We start from the raw sequence: 22,772 nt of genomic DNA on the forward strand, positions 1-22,772 counted from the left end.
CCATGTATCTATGTCATAAAAAAAAAAATATATATATATATATATATATATATATATATATATATATATATATATATATGGGATAAATCCATGCATTTTCATTTCGATAATGTAGTTACAAATTTCCACAAACTGATTACCTCCCCTTACCACTGTCTACATTTGTATGATCTCCTCTTACCTCTTCAGGTAACTCCTCAATGTCGACCTTCCCATCAGGTCCAAGAATGACTTTAAGACCATAAGGAATCCATACCAGGTCTGGATCATCATCAGGGTTGATTTGGGGCATCTCTGGAGCTCCACTAAAAGGCAGGGAAGGTAATATTATACAGCAATTCATTTTTTGCATTTGAAACATTGAAACTAACTTGTCTGTAGTTTCTAAGAATCTTTGAAAAAACCTGAAAATGGCCTCTTCTCAAAGTTTCCTTCCCAACCACTGAGCTATAATCTTTTCAATATGTAGAGCCCCACATCTAAGGTTCAAATAACATAGCCAAAATCAGCACAATACATGAAGTCTCGTTCAAGGAGGTAGACCTAAGGGTAAGGGAAATAACTCTTACAAATCATTTTAACTCTGTATTCAGCATTTTTCAACAATCTCATGTAAGCATCAAAGTAACTTGGATTGATTTCATTCTGTTTCAAATGAAAACTTGATAGGCTTTGATGAAATTGAATATGACACAAACATATCACTGATTTCAAGAGTTAGGTACCATATCCTAGGTCTACCTCCTTAAATACTTCACTTCCTAGCCTATTTAATCAAATCCATCACATTTGTTTTCTAATAACAAGAAAACCTTCACAATAAGGTTGCCCCTTACCCCATCATATCACTCTCGTGTCTGAAACGGCAGCCTTTCCTCGTGCAGCCCCGACCATAACGACACATAACAGGCATCTGTGAAGCCATCATTGTATATGACTGAGAGGAGCCTTCTTCTTCTCTTTTCTGTTTAATCAACTATAATGTACAAATATTTGTAATAAAAAGATTTGAAGACCAAACAAATACTATATAATGAGGGAGGCATTGGCCTTAAGTGCGAGTGAAGTCCAAAGCAAAAATATCAGTTTCCCTTTTCAACAAATTAAACTTCATGCCATTTATCATTTTGCCAAGTTTTAGAGGAATTTTTCATCAGTAATAAGTGGGAGACGGCAAAAGGCATTCCAAATATTCACAAAATTATCGAAAAAATTGTTCTCTCGCACTTAAGGCCATTGCCTTCCTCATTATATATGGCATTTCATAATACAAATCAGATATTAATATTGGACAGCAAACAAAATCTCTCTAATACAATGTATGCCCCATTTATATAAAGCCACACATTTGAAATCAAAACCATATGGAGTTGTTATAACTGCAACCTAATTCTGATGAACTGATCGAATGACAGAGAGACAAGGTGATTACAATTTATTAACCACTCTTTGAGATTGGGTATAATTTATACCTACATTTTCACAAGTATTCATTTTAAAAAGAACTCCAGCTAAGAATCATGCAAAATGTGATTCATGGTTGGTATGTTATGGTAAATAGAAATTAACATGTGGCTTTTCATATAACCCTTGTTCTTAAGAGATAAAAATTATACAGAATGAACTGTAGAATTCTAAATTAAGGGAGAAAACTCTGTAAATAAAACAAAACTACGATAGAAACTACTTAATTTTCAAAGTGGACTATCTCCTAAGAGCAGACATTGGAGAATGAATAATTATACATTTCAAAGCAACTTAATAACAAAAATAAAAATATGTACCCTTTTTTGAAGTGTATTGCATGATTCTTACAAAGACTTCTACTTAAATAACTAAATAATTTTAATGAGTAAAATTACCATCTGTTGAATTTTCCAAAACTCCAAGTCTCTTATGTTCTCCATACCACAATTTAATGCCAGAATATCTGGTATATTCTTTATAACTTTGGACTGCATCTGTAAAATAAAAAAACATGTTCTGAAATAATTTCACAAGTATCAAACTACTGCGCATTTCAAGGGAAGTAACTCCATACGAAGAAAAATATCAAAACCATTTCTGTGCATACATGTACCTGATAATTTTATGTGATAGTAGTATAAGAGCAAGATAACAAATTCTGTAATATTTTAACAGCACATTTTTTTTGGAAAATATTATAATTCTTAAAATTAAATCCATCCATACACCATCAAATGAAAATTAGACTGAAAAAAAAACCAGGCTCCAACGCTACAAAAGTAAAAAAATTCTTAAGTCTGAGAATATTCTTTACTTTCAAGGTTATTTCAATCAAAGTCTTTTAAATTGATAACATCACAAACAGAATTTTCTTAGACTTCATTAATTTTCAAGTTTTGTGGTCTTGGGGCCAGACTTGTAGGATTCATTGTACATTTATTACCAGAATAGCATTAAATTAATCCTTACATGTGGCTGGTATTTCTCACAGGAATTACACCAAGCTTGTGTGTTCTGTTCCAGAGAAAGACTGTGCTTCACAACCTCAGCAAATGAGTACCTCACTGGGGGCTTGTTGTGACCTGAAAGGAATATTGTTCAATTTACTAACAAAGAGAACAAAAAAGAAAAAAACATTCTCCTGAAAATGACTCTTTGTGATATGAGACAACTGGTGTAAAACGAAGTCACCCGAACTCTTTTCAACTCATTGTCTTAAGCAATGAAAGGCCTTAAAAGCGACAGCATCATATATATATTAAAAACAAAGGCAAGAGAAAATTTGATGTTGCTATATACTATGATATCAAAATTGGTGGTGCTCTCTGAGATTGGAGAACAAAATATATGTATGTTTTCACTGAAGAAACAGATACTTATACCCAATAAAAATCAAAGATAGGGCTATCTTTCACTTGTTAAAGAAAATCTTTTCACTCGTACCGCAATGCTCCAGTTGTGAAATAGGCTTGAATTTCTTTAGCTGGTGAAGAATACCCTGACCTTTAATCTTCACTCATATTTACATATCTTTCCAGATGATCAGAAGTTTAAACTTTACTATAAAATAACTTCATATGAACAATGAGTGTCTGCATATATAATATAGAACTGATTAATGTCTATATCATGTTACACATTGATGGGTATTAAGGAGGTAGACCTAGGGTAAGCTACATACCTCTTGAAATCAGCGATATGTTTTTATCATATTTAATTTCACGAAAGCCTTTAAAGCTTTCCTTTGAAACAGAATGAAATCTGTCCAAGTTACCTTGATTCTTATATGAGATTAATGTAAAATGGTGAAAACAGACATTCCAATGATTTGTAAGAGTTGTGTCCCTTACCCTAGGTCTACCTCCTTAACATAGACCATACAAGTATCAATATAAAGTTACATGCCTAATCATGCTAGAAATACCTCACTTATACAAGAAGTTGACATTGGACAGGAAGGAAATTTACTAACAACATATAACCAATCCACATAAAGCCACATACCACATTTGGGATCAATCTGTCCAGTAGAAGTCATGACCATTGTGATAAAATGTGAACAGACTGATTGATGGAGATATGGACAATATAATTCAAATATACCATCTACGCATTAAGTGGGGTAGCAAGAATCTATTCTTGGAGTAAAAAGTCTTCACTATAGCCTTAACTTTGGATCAAAATGACAGCAGAATAGAGGGACAATAGACAAGACTAACACACTGATCTCTACATGAAGTAAGTGAATATGATTTACTAGCATATTAAAGAACATTATTGAAACAAAACCAGGGTTTATGGTCCCAAAATTGTGCAAGACAGTTTTTGTTCTAATTACCTTGACCTTTGACCTACTGACCTTAAAATCAATTGGGTGTCAAATACATAATGCAAGATTCAATTAATTTAGTACTTGTAAATCAAAAATCTAATTTAAATGGAAGAAGGACAGAAAAAAAATTTCTTTAGCCTCAAAGTTACTTTGATGCTTACATGAGATTGATGTAAAATGGTGAATACAAACGTTCCAATGATTTGTTAGAGTCATGTCCCTTAACCTAGAATCTTTAACAATCAGGTAATTAAAAAGATCAAATTCAAATACATGTATATATAACTACCTGGTGGTGAACAGTCTGGATAGTGTAAGTTTACGATGGTTGTATCAGAAACTTTTTCCATTTCCTGCCCACATCGGCACTTCAAAGTTGTATTTGTTCTCATACCAAACAGGTCAGAGACTATGGACCTCTCTTCAAATCTAAAATCATTAAAGGATCTTAGTGAGTGTGCTCACATACCCCAAACGTCCCCATGTTGGATACTCAAGTAAATTTGTTCGTAAGAGAAATACATGTAGAAAGAACCCGATAAAAAAGGAATTTGAGTATTTTTGCAGGCATTAGAATAGATTGCAACAAAATAAATTTTGAAAAAGATTTTTGAAAATAATTTTTTTCTTTTTCTTCTACCTAAATTCTGTTCCTCAGAATGGTAGTTTCTAACTCCAAACTGTGATTTCTTTGACTTCTAATTAATAAAAAGTTAATATCATCGTAGCGGAACAAAACCTACACTTGATCTGTAACATATCATGGTGAACTCATATACCAAAATTCATGTCAAAATCTGCAATGATCTCACAAACATATGATTTCATGTATTTGTAATACAAAATCATGTATTCCCATACTGGTCTGAAACATATCTTGCAATTTTGACTGTGTTGAAAAATACATATTTTTCACCTTTCTTCTTCCAGATTGACTGACTGATCCGGAGAAATTGATTCTTTATCTTTATCGTCATCATCATCCCTCCTTCCATCCCCGTCCTCTGATTGGTCCTTTCCCTTCTTTTTCCCTTTCTTCTTCTTCTTCTTTTTTGACTTTGGGGGTGTTGTGTCTACAGATGAAGCTTTATCATCTTGTTTTTGGTCCTCAGTATCATCTCCTTGAGATTCATCTACCTTCTTTGTATCTTCAACTAGCACTTTAATACCTGCTTCCTATAAACATAAGATTTTGCTACTATTTGCATAATTTATTTTCAATGTATACATATTATGGAAGAACTACTGATTGTTGCATATAAATTTCCTTTAAACCCCATACTATGAGTTAGGCACATCCTACAACCATGCCTTGCACTCATTAAGTACTTCTCCGTCTAAGAATCGGGCAAAATGTACATAAGGTGTGGCACATGAAGGAAAAAATGCAGAGATTTGATTGCATTAACCAATCCATTAAACCTGACAACAACCAGAAATACCCATCAAAGTGTTTGTAAAATTTGCCTTTTTAAGATACTGATAGGTCAAATTTAGTTGAAATACACTAAAGAAAAATGGCGGGAAATTTTCCCGCATTCTGTCCCTATATAAGCAGTCAAAAAATATCTATGTCACAGATGCTTCAAAATAAAATTAAATAGCTTGTTGATTGTTTTCTAGATGTACTGAATATATTTTAGGCAAAAATGACTAAATTTGGGAAAATGATGTGCCACCCATTACCTGATTCTTACACAGAATGGTACTTAATTTTTCTCACGTTTGTTCAGTCAATGAAAAAAAAGATGATAGCTGAAAGGGGTCTGATAGGCTTGGTAAAAGGGTTGCCCATTTTTATAAAAATTAAGATCACCGGATCTAGATACTTAAATAACTTGTTTTTTTTTCTTTGTTTATGATTTTAAGTCAATGTATAGGCTACTTTCACTTTGAATTCACTTCCCTGATCCATTTCTGTGTAGTATATGATACCTATTCTGGTTGGCTTGATGTGTATCCATAGCCTCACATGTGATGCTCAGTATTAAGGAACCACAAAATAGGGCACTTTGATAAACCATTCAAACTGATACCCATAAAATAACCCACACTGCATACATGTACAAGTATCTTCAGAATTGTCATGTTGCATAATAAAAGATCACATCAAGATAAAATAATTTTATCAGAGTACTTAGTCAGTAGAAGTAATTTTGCATGATGATCTATACAGAATAATCTGTTGCATTCATTTCCATTAAAAAAGATAAATATTGGCTATGATGAAGATCCTGAATTAAAAGCATGAAGAAAATGAATGAACTGGAAAAATAATTTCACAAAAAAAAAATAAATAAAGGCATGGAAATACTAGTGATACCAATTTTTCCCATCCTAGTCATGTGTGTGCTACCATAACAAATACAGAAAAAAATAATCCAATTGAGCATTTTACTATTGGTTACATTCTTTAACAATAAAAAACAGAAACTCTTATTCACTCTTGTTGATTGGTGTTCATTATTTTCAATATTTTATTACTTACTGTATGAACTTGATGGAATATAAACCGAGACCAGCTCTGAATGAGCCGTAGCAAGTTGATACGACTCTCATTTTCTTCATTTTCCGCCAAAACTAGTCCAAGGGCTGAGGCCTCTGGTATGGTCCTGAAAGCTCGTAAGAAATTTGTGGCTTGGCATGTTTGACCCTTCTGTGAATCTAGCATGTGAAACAAAAATCCAAGCTCACATGAAAGACAGAATTCTTTCTTACACAGGTGATTCAACAAGGCTACTCTCAGTGGCTCTATGTAATACAATACCTGAAAATCAGTTAAATTCAATACATTTAAAACTGAAATTAAATTCCCAAATATATGCACACAAAAAAACAAATATATTGATATTAAGCCATATAGAAAGTGGACCACTCATAATTTTACTAGGCCAACAAATACATGTCAGTGGAAGATGGAACTACATGTACATGTACATTGTACATCAAAATAGTAAAATCTTGAATATAAACATGAAATTCTTTTTAAAAAGAAGAAAAATATCATGCCTTGAGATACAAAACACCTTCAACAACCCCTTTTATAGAACACTATTAATAAAACCTCTCTAAACCAAACCCTTTCGGACTCTAGAATTGTCTGTTTGGACAGGTGTACGATTTATCCAGGTTCAAAATACATTTAACCTGACACAATGGGACTTATAAACTTGTCTGGTTTAGACAGGTTTTCAGTTAATTCAGGGTTTGGTTTAGACAGGTTTCATTGTTCACATAAATGCTTATTTTGTTGAAAATCCCACTAAATGTGTGCGTTCTGATTTCAAATGTGTAGATATTTATTGTATAAGATAGCAATTCTGATGATATTATTTTTGCTGTTTTTGTCCACTGCATACAAAAAAAAACAGCATTCAATCAGAAAGGATTTCAACTTGTTCACTTTCTCAACTGATTATGTGCTTTTTTTTTTCAACCAAGGTTCTCAACTGGTAAGCAATGTAAAGTACTCACTTGAAGCATACAGTTGCAATATGCATTAGGGATTCCAGTTTCCAGCCCAGCAAAGTGAGTCTTGTTGTAATGTCTGAAGTCAAAGTCCTCTAGTCCTAACTTAGAGTACTTCAGATCAACTTTCTGGTAACGCTTAGGTACAACAACAAATGGATCATCCCCTAAAAACCAAAACAAAAAAATGGCACTGCTTCATACGAAAGTCTTGATAAAAATAAAATGTTTCTGCCACTGAACATGATGCATCCCTCTTATTTGTGCAGACTCTTGGGATCAGTCAAGAACATTGTGATGTCCATGGTTTCAAATAATAAATAATCTTAATTTTTTTTTATCATTCAATTTGTTGAGAAATTAACAACCTGATTATAAGATCAACAGTATTATACCATAATAAATTTATCAAATAATTGGTGGAACACAAAATGGAACCTATATTTACATGTATATGTATTTAAGAAGGATAAGAAATTCCTTTTAGTCTGTATATACATGTATGCAGAGTCTCCTTGAAATAGGTGTTGGGTGGGTAAAATGGCTAACCATCCGTTATCTAAAATGTTGTACAAAACATCTAATAAGCCACGGAAATTGAGAGTTACAGATTCTCCTTCAGCAATAAGTGGTTTGAATTATTTTTCCACTCTAGATGGTAAAATTAGGAATTTCAACATACAAGCTTTAGCAAGCATTTTAAAATCTTAGTTTTACCATAGAAAGTGGAGAAATACCTTGGAGAACAGAATCTGTTTCTCCCATAAAATCTGAAGAAAACTTGGAAAATCTTAAATGGCAGAAAACATCACACAGAAATTTTAATTACCACCTGGGGGTTAAAAAGTCACATGCATTTTTAACCATCAGCTTAGAATGGGAGAAAACTTTTTTATACCTCTTCCAATTGGAGATTCTGGCACTGTTTTTCCTTTCTTGGACCCTTTCCCACCTTCACTCATTCTGTATGGGATCTGGTTGACACTGACATTACTACCCTGTGGTATTTTGGCATACCCAACATTGTGCTGTACTTTCATACTCCTTAAAATCTCATTATCGACTGGCATAGGCTTTCTGAAAATACATGTTAAAAATCACATAAAGCCAAATAAAAAAATCTGTATGGTTCTAGACACCTCTTTAACTGAAATAGGGTTGGTAGGTCAAAAAAAATTTTTTTTCTATTGTTTTTTTTTAAAACAATTCACAAGGTAGGCTTAAAATGTCGCTAAATCCTCCAAGATGTATCCCTTTGTGTTCATTTAAAACATTAATTACAACAACTGATCACTAGACAATCATCATAAACAGGAATGGACTGATTGATTGTTGGAGTTTAATGCCTGAGCAGCAATATTTCAGCTATATTCAGGCGATGAACATGAAATGGTGATGAAATGAAAAAATGGGATGGGAAAGAGTAATCAAGGGAACGAAGGTTATAGCAGCAATCAAAAGAATGTAATCCAGAAACAAAGACCAGACATGGAAAACAGACATACACAACAAAGAACATAAAGTAACTAAAATCATACATACAAAGTAACAAAAGTAAATGAGCAACTCGGATTCCACTAAAAACTGGGAGCATGGACCAGGTGCACCGGTAGGGTAAGCGTCCTTTGCTTTTCTATAAACACCCGCCGAGTTGCTCATAAAAAGTCAAGTCCGGGGTAGATAAATGAGGAAAGGAAAACTATGACCCATTGAATACATCAGTTTTCATGGTGCTGATGGATACACCATAACAATCCACGAGTTCATGATGACGAGAATAAAACTTCTGTAGTGATGACTTCAATCTTGTAGCAACATAATCCTGTTCTAGAAGCCTATTTGTTAGAGTTTTAGCGCGATACAAAAAGTCTGCGTAGTTTCGGCAAGCTCTGGCATAACATATGAGTTGTGATATAAATACTCCATACGCAGGAGCCGAAGGGATGTTGCCACAGATGAAAGGAAAGTTAACAATTCTGAATGAAAAGTCATCACATTTGTCGTAAAGTTTGGTCAATAGTTTTCCTTTACCATCAATTTCTAAGTGTAGTTCAAGACATGAGGCTGACTTCACAGTGTCTGTAGTATTCTTTATCTCAAGTTCTTTTGGGTAGATGCGATGTATCGGACACAAGGATAATGGGGTAGGCAAATTTTGATTGACACTGGAAATAGGAAGAGGTGGGTAGGGTTGGGCAATTTAGCCTCCTATGGTGGAGCCCTATGGTTTCTACTCCAGGAGTATACCACAGAATGGTTGTTTAACATGCAAAGATCGTGGCATCTTTCCCAACATGTTGTACCACTATGGTTTGCGGTCAGGTTTTCCGTATTATGGCCTGACGACCCCAGCATGTAGCATGCCAGGGTTACCCTATTCCACCATCTAGGGCACACAACCCAGTTGCTCTGCAGGCAGAGCACCCTAGCCCCCTGCCAGGGTTCTGAGCACTATTTAGTCACCTTTTACAAGAAGCTTGGCGCTGCTGTGAGTCTATTATTTTGACACCCGGACCCGCAACAGGAAAGGAACATAACAGGCTTACAGTTGTATCATGGCCACAGCTCCATTATGTGTGCATTCATTGTAGTGTACTAATGTGAACTTATTAAAATATTATGGATTACCTGCAGTGGGTATGGTTGGCCATTTTTTAATTTCATTTTTTTTTTCACTTTGGCAAAAAAAGTCAACCATTGGCAGTAAAAACTAAGGTAGGTCAGGTGAATGAAACCACACATATTTTTTTATTTGGCCTGATTAACCTAAATTTAACTATTGTAAGGGTAATTTGCAAAGAATATCTTCCATGAAAGACCATTTAGCATTTGGTGGTCTAGAAATTTTTCTGAGATCATTACAAATCCCTATTACGAGTTAGTGATTGTTTTTGCAGAGGACTGAAGCAGTTAAGAATGTGATAAAGTACCTGTAAACATTCTGCATTAGATGATCAGGCCAGTCAGAGAGTAGTTTTCCATTCTGTGGATAACACATAGGGATCACAGAGTAAGGAGTCATTTCATCATTAATATGCATGTACTGTAACTGTTCAGTCTGAAAAAAAAAAGACAACACTTACAATGACAAACCATTGCTGTAGTACAGTAGTTGCTCTCTAAAACATCCCCCCTCCCCCCTCCTTCATCAACAGCCACCTGTCTTATGCGACCACATTTCAATTGCAGTAACGACTTTAACGACTTATACCACTTAATGTGCATGTACTGTAATTGTTCAGTCTGAAAAAGCAAAACAACCCCTACAAAGACAAACCATAGCAAAGCATCCAATTGCTGAAGTATATATTTGATACTGGTGAGTGTAGGGTTTTATTGATATACAATATACTGGTACTTATGTCGCAAGTTTTTTTTTTTGATAAATGATCATCGTAAAGCAAGTTATGATGAGACAAGTGAAACCGGCATTGGTTCTTACGTAACATAGGTTTATATTCCAATTAAGTCTCACACATTGAAGCTGAAATCAAGTCTTGGTCTGACTTTTAAAATATTCAGTTGTGACACTATGGTATTGTGGGAGTTACATAATGGAAAAACTTCATGGCAGGGTTTTGCTTCAATGAAAGTTGGAAAAAATTCATGTGCAGGGAAACCACTGTTTGCCATCTAGCAGAACTTTAGAGGCCAAAAATATACCTGACTCTTTATTTTCATTAACTACTAACTACAATTTTATTTCATTACCATTTAGCTGGCATCAAAAGTAACTAATTTTAGTTTTTGCTCTTAAGTAGCACTCCAGCTAAGAATCATACAAAATGGGATTCATGGGTTAAAAGCCTATATATTTTTATTTTTGATATTTTGTTGGAATTGCCATAGTAAACAGTAATAAACATTCAATTCTTCATAAAAATTATATAGAATGCACTGTATATTTCAAAATTAAGGGATATAACTCTGTAAATGACACTAAAATAAAATAGAATCTTTTGGATTTTCAATGTTGATTATCTCCTAAGATCAGGCAGATTTAAATGAATAATTACACATTTCATAGTATAGACCCATAAAACAACTTAATTACAAAAATAAATATTTGTAGCCTTTTTTGGGGTGTATCACATTTTTCAGATTTTGCATGATTCTTACAAAGACAGCTACTTAAGATGAAAACATAAACCTGAAACTAACAAAGCTGAATCTTGATCTGTTTTTTTTTATCCATCTTCCTATTATAATACTAATGACAATTATTTTCATGATCATGCTAAACAAAATACCAAAACCCAATGACGTGGAGTTTCATCTATCGAAGAAACGATACCATTAAAGCTAGTTTACAAAATGTCAGCTAACTAATCTCCAAGATACTTACAGGATCAGAGAACTCTGTTGGTGGTGGATAGTTGTTGAATATAGGGTTATCACCAGAGGCAAATTCATGCAGGTAACCTGAAAAAATAGAACATTTTCATTCAGTCAAAAACGCCATGCTGTAACAATCTTAAGTTAAGACTGTTTTTTTTTTCTTTTCAAAGAACCAGTCAAAGAGTCAAACATATCATGACAATAGACCTTTTTCATATTCTCGACTTTAATTTCTTTCTTTTTAAATTTTGAGCTAGGGGAAGTAACTCTCCAACCTGACAGACTAGTTTACTGTCCAGTTGGAGCAATGGACAGCAGCGGACTTAAAATTCAAATATCTGACTTATTGAAGCTAAGGTAAGTACTTGGACACTTTCAAATAATTTATTTCAAACCATTTAGCCACTTAACTAAGTGAAAATAGTTAAAGTTTCAAAGAAAGATATTTCTGTTCTTCCTTTTCCCAATGAAACCGCAAACCAGGTTGTCGTGTGTTGGTGGGTTATGTCCCTTTGAAAAACTTGCTAAAATGACTTGCATTCCGTAAATATGAAAAGCTATTATTTTAACATCTTATTGAAATTTGTCTGGCATTCACATTATTGTGCTAGGCAGGAAATAGATATTAGATAGCAACAAAAACCCCTTACAACACATGCCCCATCTTTATAAAGCATCATACCTAATTTGAAGTCAATCAATAAATTTGGAGAAAAGATAATTGCTACAAAATTTGGAAGAACAGAATGACAAACAGAAGAAAAGGGGATTCCAATTTACCACCTACTCATTTCGTGGGGATATAACTAGTCAAGCATGTGAATAGAGTGTAGGAGAGTATCCACACTTACCTCCTGAGTCACCAAAAGCCAAAACTTGACATGTATCAGATATGTCAAAACTTGTGATGTAGCTGCCATGGGTATTAACAGGCTGCATGGTAAGGGGAGACGGGGCCAAGGAGTTGGTATCTATAACCTGGAACTGGCCTGCCTAAAATAACAATAAGTATTAACACAATTTATGGTGAGGGGAGGCAGAAATATGTACCGAGTTCCTATATTCCGGAACTGGCCCACCTGAAATATTAACCAACTAGTATTTATAGTTTATAAAAGACATAGGAGTTAGTATCTATAACCTGCAACTAGCCCCCCACCCCCCCCCCCTAAAAAAAGAACAAATTAGTATTAACAGGCTTATTAAATTCAAACAAGATAATAATGCTTATATTTGTCGAGATAATGAAACAAATTAAAGTTACTAACTAGAAGTGCTATTTTCCCCAAAATTAAAATACGCAGAGCTCCTTACTAATAAAGCAGCACTTTTACATTTTATAAATTAAGTCCCCATATAAAATGGATGTATCCCCTAACCAGAACAGCAGCCTCCCCTTTATGTGGCTAGTTGAATGGCCCCTTCACCAACATAGCCAACTGTTATGTATTTCCTTTAAAAATATTAAATTGGCTCATTTCATCTGACCCCGAGAGGACTTGTTTCTGTCACAATTCTCTAAAATCTGGCCCAAAATTGATATGTGTTCCCTATTACACCTTTGAAACCAATAGGGTAGGTAGGTAGGGATTTTTTGTGTATTGAGTCTATGAGAAAACATTCTGATTTCAATATTGCTTTAAAAGACCAACAAAAAAAAACAACTTTAGTTGCACTTTTTTGGGTAAGTAAGAAACACAAATCTTGTTTTAATTTGGCCTTTAATACAAAACTACAAAAAGTGTTTAGCTAAAATGTATTGCAAATTATACCTGTGAAACAACCATAAGCTTGTTGTTGTAAATGTTTACAAATCTAAGAAACATTGGGTCCATAATAATCTGTATAGGGGCAACAGCTCTCATTACCCTCATGTCATAAACCTTCAGGAATCTGTCAACAGTCATCTGATTTTGTCTATAAATAGAAAACAAACAAAAATAATGAATAGGCCAAAAAAAAAAATATATGTGTGTGTTTACGGTACCCCGACCGACCCTATTTTCCAACAACGACCTTAAACATTTTTATTGGAAAAATCGGCAGAATACAAAAAATCCGGAAATTTTGCTGCTTCCACATCTGTTTTTGTCTATTATCAATTCAAACAAACATGGCGACCTCTGCGTCTAATCCGTGGCCAGTTACTTCTATAATATTAAAACACGCATTTTATGTTTATCTTCATGTTTCATTAGATATTAATAGGATAAATAATTAGAAAGAGTGAATAAATAATGTATGCATGTATGGTTAAAATGCAGGATTTAGCATCTAAATATTCAATATTTTCTCAGGGGTATGGATTTATGATCTAATTAAAATTAGACCTATCACTTGTTCCATTCAGTCACTGCATGTAAGATATAACAACAATCATTCTACTATTTGTTCTGGTGACCTTTCTTATCAGCATTCATCTTTCATGATTTTGAAAGTTTTATTCAAAGGGAAAAACCTGAGCATCCTGAAAAGGTCATCAAAACAGAGAGTAGAATGGAGTGTTGTTAGATCCTACATGCAGTGACTGAATGGAACAATTGATAGGTCTAATTTTAATTAGACTGATAAATTTATATCCAAACCATCAATTGCCAGAAGACAGACAAACTTATGGGCAAACAGATATGACAGGATCATTCTATCCACCCTAATTCATTGACTGGGCCTATAAAATAGACAACCTACCTTGCCGAGAAGCCACAGGTAACCAGTAAATTACCCTGAAGGTCAAAGTCAGACAAGGTACCATTGTGTGCATCTAACTGGTGCTCAGCTCTCAATGTCAGGGGATCGTAGAGTCGTACCTGTCAAATTATGATATATAAATACGCTTTTTTTTTTCAAAAGGCTTTATGAATGTAATATTAAGAATAACAGGGAAATATTCAAATACAGACAGCTACAATAATACAAAACTTTAATATATAGGAAAACATACCTTCCCATGGGTGTCTCCAGCACAAATATACTTCTGAGAACTTCTAAAAATAGCACATCCTGGCTCTGGCACATTGACCTAAGAAACAAAAAAAAAGGAGAAGGAGTTCAAAGACAGGTCTGATTCATTACAGGAATCAGCAAATTTTCAAATCAATGTTTAGACCAGGTGTAAAATGCTCAGTATATTCCACCACTCTGTATAAAGCTTATTTAGAGTTCTCCAAATACTTTCTTTCATTGAATTCTTTGATCAACAAACTTGTGAACAAGTTTCCTTTATTCATATTTTTTTCCTTATAAGTTACTACAAAAAAAAAATAACCATTTGGTTTGTCTTACAGCTGCTGATAAGGCAAAGTTAAATGACTTTGATACGATGGGTGATTAACCTTGCCACCTACGTGGTTAATGACCTAGGTAACATGACTTTACCTGTCTTCTTTCCTGCATGGTGTTGAGGTCAAGTTCAATGACCTTTGTTTGATGACCTCCCATTAGAACTGACATAGGAGTTGTCATTATCATGCACTGCATGTCCTGCATGTTGGGTGACCTTAAGAAGAGAAAATTTATGTTTAAAATGTACTTGTATGGAACAACCAGTATATCAGCAGGATATATTAGTCTATTTTTTCCTACATTTAATGGTGAAATTAGATCTCTACAGTGTTTACCATTTCTGATATATCTTTAAAAGCATAAAAATATACACATGTACTTTACAGACAGGATTTTACAAAGCCAATAAAAAAGTCGAAATTAGCAAAATCAGAAATGAACTTGCAGTACAAAAAGAAACAAAATGGTAAAATCCTGATTTTATGAAGGAAGACCTTGGGTAAGGAAATAACTCTTGACATTAGTGATTTGTTTTTATCATATTAAATTTCACCACAGCCTTTTAAGCTTTTATTTGAAAAAAGAATGAAATCAGTCCAAGTTACTTTGATGCTTACATCAGATTGATGTAAAATGTTGAATACAAATGTTTCAATGATTTGTAAGAGTTGTGTCCCTTACCTTAGGTCTACCTCCTTAAAAGGCAGAAGAAAGTAACGTCTGATATTATAATGATAGTATTAATTATCCTGCTGTCACCAGTTACTGATAACTTTAGTCCAGTTTATATACACTACCGTCAACCAAAATTTTAATTTCTCCACTTGTCACAGTGGAGTTACACACGTCCTCAACTGTGACTTCACCTGGATAAAATTGCTCCATTTCAATAGTTTTCATAATTATTTTTCTGTCCCTTACTGCAATGTTATTAAACTGCTACAAACATTAGATATACCTAGGTATAAAGACATAAGAAGCTCTTTGACAGACAATGAAATGGTGACTCCACTTAAAATACCCCCACTGAGGAGAGTGGAGAAATTACAATTTGTATTGACAGTAGTGTATATGTGGGTGTGATAATTGTCAGCTTTACAAAGTTTCACCCTCAATCAGACTGTGTTCATAGAGAATTTTTTTACTCTGATTGTAGTGAATCTAAAACAAATTCGTACTTGTAATTGAAAAGGCTTAGTCCTCTCCTTTGTGAACCATTGAGGGTGCTGCGAGTTAAGGAGAGAACTGCCCGATCTATAGGTATCATCTGGCGGATATCCTCTGTCATATGAACTTGGAATGAAGTATATTTCTGCAAATCTAATCCATAGTATCCTGTCACATGACCCTGAGAAGACAGACATGATGTTACAGAGCCATCAATGACGCAGATATCGGCGAAATTAGAAGTAAACATACCATATAATGGGGCTCATATCAGGCAGTAAATCTCAGATTTGAAAAAACAAAATTACGTTTTAAAGTGACAAAAAAAAACAAAACAAAACAAAACAAAAACAAAAAAAAATGCAAAATTAACTAACAAAAGTCATGATATCATATTTGTTTTATTGCTTGTGATAAGTGAAGGAACCAGTAATTACTTAAATGTCACATCTCCAATTTAGAAAAGTTAAAAAAAAAGAAAACAAAAAACCCAAAAAAATTAATGTCATTTAATTTAAAAACATTCAAGAAGAACCTCATTTAAAAGCAGGGACTAGTTTAATATGTTGTTACCTACAAAAAATATTTAAGTTTTAAAAATTAAATGCCTACCCCTGAGTTTCCCATCCACAACAAGTCCTGTTTATCAAAGCACAACGCAGATACACCAAACCTGTCCCCACCGTCAACTAAGATACTGTGTATGTCATGGTAATCAGTCCTTCCCGGTACGCCTGCCATCTCATGATGGTAATCAGACACACCCTGCACACCTGAATAATATCCTTCCATCTGCTGAAAAATTGAAGAAAAAAATAGAATGGGTAATCAGACAAACCAACCACATCTGGATATCATCCTTCCATCCATTAAAAAATAATAAAAATAGAATATGTACAATCAAACACACCCTAAACACCTGGGTATTATTCAGTAACAGGTAAATAAAATGCTTTGCAGGGTGCCGCTTGATACGACTGCAGAAGTTGACCCTAAACAGTTAGTATACATCATTCAAACTTGACAAAGATTTGGATTACGATTCGACATTTGATATAAGAAAAAAATTTGACCAGAACCAAAGTTGTCAATTTTCGGCCCTTATTCCTAAATGATGCCAGTCAAAACCCGCACAATCAATCCCAAACTGTGGTGATATTGCATTTCAAAGTGATCCATTCCCTTTCACTTAAGCTATCATCCAGAAATCATGAAAAAAAAATACTTGTTTTTGGCCCCTTTGTAGTCCCTTCTTTTTACTGTGGGCCAATCACAACCTAAAAATCAATCCCAGTCTTCTTTTTGTAGAATGGCACCATGTAATAAAATTTATATACCCATTTGCACCAAAGTTACTAGTTTTCTAAAGACATAAGGAAAATGTTTGTTTCAGGTCCATTTTTGGCCCCAATTCTGATAAGATAGTCTCCACCCCCAAAGTCAATCCAAGTCTTCCTTTGGCATGGCACCTTGTAGTAAAATTTATATGAAATCAATTCACTTTTATTCAAGTAATTCTAAAGACATAGGGAAAATGTTTGTTTCAGGCCTGTTTTTGGCCCACAATTCCTTTATGATGCAATTCTCAACTCCCAAAGTCAATGCGTGGTCTCGCACAGACTGCCAAATTTGGCAGATTTTAATCATTTACAGTAACATACAATTGTCTGGTCTTCAATATGTTAATAGTAATTTGTATTTAGCTAACAAGTATAGACAAAGGAAAAAGACAGCAACCAGCAATACAAATGCATCAAAACCTTATATCCTGCCCAAAAAACACATCCCTTGCTTATAAATACATCATACTTCAATAAAAAATATTGTTCTACTTCAGGCCCATTAATTATTATAATTTTATTGTTTTTTTTGTTTTTGTTTTTTGTTTTTTGGTTTTTTTTTTCAAACCTTCCTTTAAGGCATGATACATTATGGTACCCTGAGGGTATTCACCAACCCAGTAGTCAGACTTGTCTGACCCTGAATAATATCACATTTTATCTACCCTATTTATGAAATCTTGCAGTATTCCAAATTTAAAAATACGTAAAACACCGAGGCTTCATTCCTTGCATTGCATAAGGTAGAACCTCTCAGTGATGGATTTGGCTTCCTCTTTCGATAGATTTGGTTAGGAGTACTTCTTGTATACAACTAATATTTTGATTATGATCTTCCTACATATTTGATTTTAATGCTGCTGACGATAGGTTACTCCTTGAAATACGTGTACAGCATATCGAAATTTACATTATATAAAACTGGTATTTTTTTTATTTATATTCAAAGAGATCCATTAACTTAAATTTGTGTCATAATGTTCAGACATCCAGAAAAAGCTGGTTTCCAGTCCCTTATCATGCCTAGTGATTGATCACAAAAAAATCAGGAAAAAATAGACAAGTCCGTCAAATGTGTATCTACTAGCATGCCAAATTTTGGATTTTTTCACGCTGTGATAAAAATTGAAAAAAAAATTTAAGTGAGTCGGGACCTCGAAGCTTGCCGATGTACACATGTCATACATTTACCTAAGTTACCTGTATAATCAAATCAATAAGACTGCCAACAATTAAGTTCAAGGTTACATGTCCTTGAATATCGACAAAGTTATTATAGACGGAAAGTGCTTCATTAAAATTACCACAAATGTACATCTATTAGTGATAAATTCTCAAATACTATTAGAATAATTTATATTATTTTCAAATTTTATTAATTCTTGCTTTTTAGCTGTCCATGGTAGTGTTGAACATGGCTTTTATTTGAAATGTCTCCATTAGCAGATATTTTTCTTTGTCAAAATTTGCAAGTTCTGTAAAAATTTTGTTTTATCATGATTCTTTTCAAATCTGTTGAATTGCCTTAAACAACACTTAGTCTGTGAGTCCAGGATTAGGTTTTGTATTCAAAAGTTGAAGTTTACTTAATAAAGCCAAGTCAACTCTGTGTAACAAAAATCAGGGATAAAAATAAACAGTCACCCAGTAGCCCATGGCTACTAAATTTTGTGCTGGGCTACCAAATTTTGGATAAAATTTAGCTAACATACAGAAAGTATAAAACATGGCCTAGGTTACCAGCCTGTACTTCCTAATTATTACCCCTGCAAATCACATCTATCGGATCTGCAAGTATAATGCAACCTAATAGTTACAAATTCAAATTCAACAAGGAATGTAAAGTTTCCCATGCTGCAGTTTTGATGTGACCATATGAATCTGAGCAAGTATCAACACAGCATTCAAACTTGATACAACTGAACTCTAAATTTTTCATTTTGCTGGTAGTAACTTAACCAGGATCATAATGGAAATCATTGCAGTAACAGCATGATAATATTGAATTTATTTCATTTTTCGTTTTTTTTATACAGTTGTTGACTTCTTCAAATATTTGATAAATGTGTCCTTATATGCTGTTCAACTTGGTATAACACATGTTGATCCAATCCACATAGGCTGTTCAATCACACGTATCTGTACTTTCCCTGTAAAATAACATTGGAGACACTTAAAGAAAAAAATGCTAATTCAACATGAAACTTTGGATGGGGCTTGGATTTGATGTCAGAATATAATATTTTGTTCAATGAATGAATTATTAAAAAAAATCAGTATTTGGAACTCTTTTCATTTTAAAAAAGCCCTCACCTCACTATAAAAAATGGTGTCTAACAAAACCTTGTGACAAATTCAAAACTAGCTTTCTGGGTGTCATATGCAATATAGAACATATAGTGTCTTGGCATAAAATTTGCATAAAATCTTTCCAAAATTTGTAACTTGTAATCTTATGAGAACCCTTCATTAGTTATTATTATATCTTACACTAATTTTAATGCATGGTTGCTGTGCGACGACTGAAATTAAGAATGAAGCTATAGGACAGTACATATACGTTCTACATCACCACCTTTGACCCTTTTTGTTCACATTCACATGTATACTTAATAATGTACGTGTGCTGTGTCTTCAAGTAAAATTGTATGTTTAAATGAACTTACTTCTATATGCGACATCAGAGGAAAATAATTTTTACTTTTTAGGAAACTATAAACACTTACCATAAAATTAATGTACATGATCCAATTTTAAACCAAGAAATATCATCAGTGCACCTCAGTTTACCACCAGATTACGATTTTTTCACAACTTATCCATCTTAAGAAATCCTCCTTTTACATATCTGTCAAACAAACAGCACGATCCACACTAGCTGTTTCCTATTCACAGTACATGTACAAAGCACTGTTTACAAGTCATATGTTTTCAACACGTGAATGTTGTTCAAACTCGATCATTTTCCGTATCAGAACCATCAACGGCCTATCACAAGCATTTTCCCTCACAACAGACAAAAATCACAATGTAATGGTAGATAAGTAAACTTGAAGAAGGGTCTGATTATAAAAAACTTATACCAATTGAGATAGAAAGCTAGAAGTCTTCTAGCCCCTCCAGAAATGATCCACATTAAATTAATACAAATTCACCCTTGAGTGGAGTTCAGATGTAAGTTACATATATTTATAATGTTACAGGGTGTTATTAATGTCATCTAGTTTCAAATAATCAATAATTAATACTTAGACATCTTGTTTAAATAATTGACAATACTTCATATGTTTTTTTGTTTGATATTCATAACTAATTTTACCCTTACAAACTACTGAACTTGATAAACTATTTAGACAAGAATTTATATCAAAGGGAAATAAGCCATTATCCTAATAAAACACAGAAGTTGATGAAAGAGTTAGAACAGTAGGATTTAAATTATTGACAGTAACTTGTCTGATCTTCCATGCATCAAAAACTGACTGAGGGATTTATAGACATCCTTGACTACCCTGAATGGTCTCGAACGTTTGGTCAAGTTCAGCAAATTTAAATTATTGACAGTAACATACACACTTGTCTGGTCATCAATAAGTTAATAGTAATATGAATTTTGCTAACAAACCATGAGAGAGGAAAAAGAAAAAAACTTTTCATTTTTATTTTCTTCAACTTCACCTTTCATAAAAAAAAAAAGATTATTTTTATCCTGCTTATTTATGGCATCTATTTTTTAGGGGAAGGAGAATATTACAGGCAAAAAAAAATGTATGGAAAATTTAAATCCTGCCCAAAAAACATATCCCTAATTTATAATTATGTGGAACTTCAATAAACAATATTTATGTCTACTTCAGTCCAGACCAATTTTTTTTTTTTTTTTTTTTTTTTTGGGGGGGGGGGGTGTCTCAAACCCTCTCTCAGAACACTTAAAGTGTCTAATTACCAACTTTTATTGCCACATGTAAAAAATTAATAAAATACTAGGCAGGGCACATTCTTGATACAAACAAAGGGGTTGAACCTTAATCAGAGAAAAAGTATGGACATACCATTTAAGCTGGATAAATCTTTGAATTTTGATAGGAATTAGATGTTTGACACAGGATAAGAATTTAACCAGAATCAAAGTAGCCCATTTTTTTTTGGCCTATTATTCCTAAATGGCTCCAGTCATTATCTTATAATTATATCCAAACCTCTCTTAAACGGCATGATGCATTGTGGTATAGTTTCAAAGAATCCATTAAACTTAAATTCAAGTCATTATGTTCAAACTTCAAAGAAAAGCTAGTTTCTGGTCCCTTTTTGACCTGTTCATTATTGATTTAAATCTTAACCTCCAAAACCTAGGGATATTATTATTTTTTATTTTAAATTCAAGTTGTACAATGTGTTACCACTCTTTCAACAAACAGGGAAAACAAGTTATCATTTAACACCTGAACTACACTGCTTTTTCAGTCTTTACAAAGGCACGATGCAAAATTGTCAACAATCTCAAAACTGTTTTAAGTACTCTTACAACAAAAAATTGCATGTATTTAACACATGAACTACACTGCTTTTTCAGTTTTCACAAGGTAAGATGCAAAATTATCATCATTCTCAAACCTGTTCATGAAAATTAAATCATGCCATACACTACCAGACTCGACCAAACTGACACAAATAAACTCATCAATCTATTATATTTTAAGTTATCAAGCTAGAAATCCTCTAGCCCTCCAGAAATGATCCACATTGAATTAATACAAATAGTTGTTGAAATAGAGTTAAGGAATATCTTACATAAATTTATAATGTCTAAAGGTGCTATTAAAGTCATTTAGTTGCAAATAATCAACAACTGTTGCTTAGCCCTATTGTTTGAACAAGTGATAATAAAAATATGGTTTTTTTTTGTTTTTATTTCATATAAACTTAACCCTGAAAACTACTTATCTTGGAAAAAAATATTTAGAAAAAAATTTAAATCAAAGGGAAGTAATCCAATATTGACGTAAACAGTAAGTTGATGAAAGAGTTAGAACAGTAGGATTTAAAATTAACGACAGTAAAAAACACTTGTCTGGTCTTCAATGTGTTAATGACAGGCTGATGGGGTTTTCAATGTCCTTGACTACCCTTTTGGGTCTTGCATGGGCAGATTTTAATTATAGAGAGCAACATACAATTGTATTGTCTTCATTGTGTAGTAATATGTACATGTATTTAGCCAACAAGCCATGAGAACATAAGAATTGGAGGTTATGAGATTGATGACATAAAATTTATTTATCTGAATGGCCCTTTAAGATTTCCACTCTTGTTAATAAATTACCCCAAGCCAATTAAGAAGTGTCACCTTCATCAACTACATCCTGTCGTAATTAACC

At 33.4% G+C, this 22,772-nt stretch overlaps 1 protein-coding gene and 1 long non-coding RNA gene across 3 annotated transcripts in view; both read right to left on the reverse strand.

Annotated features, from left to right (window-relative positions):
* Window positions 1-22,772, reverse strand: part of LOC148602749 (PAN2-PAN3 deadenylation complex catalytic subunit PAN2-like) — a 41,305-nt gene that overhangs the window by 12,996 nt on the left and 5,537 nt on the right. Inside the window, exons 3-20 of one of the 2 annotated variants that reach the window (XM_088551430.1) lie at window positions 16,667-16,846; window positions 16,066-16,235; window positions 14,981-15,101; window positions 14,547-14,624; window positions 14,294-14,412; window positions 13,378-13,522; window positions 12,457-12,598; window positions 11,613-11,689; window positions 10,198-10,325; window positions 8,166-8,344; window positions 7,274-7,434; window positions 6,288-6,566; window positions 4,716-4,975; window positions 4,089-4,228; window positions 2,437-2,549; window positions 1,863-1,961; window positions 837-976; window positions 182-305 (exon numbers count right to left, since the gene is read on the reverse strand). In XM_088551430.1, coding sequence (XP_088407556.1) covers window positions 182-305; window positions 837-976; window positions 1,863-1,961; window positions 2,437-2,549; window positions 4,089-4,228; window positions 4,716-4,975; window positions 6,288-6,566; window positions 7,274-7,434; window positions 8,166-8,344; window positions 10,198-10,325; window positions 11,613-11,689; window positions 12,457-12,598; window positions 13,378-13,522; window positions 14,294-14,412; window positions 14,547-14,624; window positions 14,981-15,101; window positions 16,066-16,235; window positions 16,667-16,846 — 2,655 coding nt within the window. Of the gene's footprint in view, window positions 1-181; window positions 306-836; window positions 977-1,862; window positions 1,962-2,436; window positions 2,550-4,088; window positions 4,229-4,715; window positions 4,976-6,287; window positions 6,567-7,273; window positions 7,435-8,165; window positions 8,345-10,197; window positions 10,326-11,612; window positions 11,690-12,456; window positions 12,599-13,377; window positions 13,523-14,293; window positions 14,413-14,546; window positions 14,625-14,980; window positions 15,102-16,065; window positions 16,236-16,666; window positions 16,850-22,772 lie in introns of both variants that reach the window. The other variant, XM_088551429.1, reaches the window with a different exon arrangement.
* Window positions 19,385-20,256, reverse strand: LOC148602750 (uncharacterized). The gene is made up of 2 exons (XR_015916301.1): window positions 20,121-20,256; window positions 19,385-19,544 (listed from the first exon to the last, which is right to left on the reverse strand). It is a non-coding gene; the product is annotated as an uncharacterized LOC148602750 (long non-coding RNA).

The sequence above is a fragment of the Perna viridis genome, chromosome 11 (genome assembly GCF_037379345.1).
Source record: "Perna viridis isolate PV_CMFRI_1.1 ecotype Kerala chromosome 11, ASM3737934v1, whole genome shotgun sequence".
Classification (NCBI taxonomy): Eukaryota; Metazoa; Mollusca; class Bivalvia; order Mytilida; family Mytilidae; genus Perna; species Perna viridis.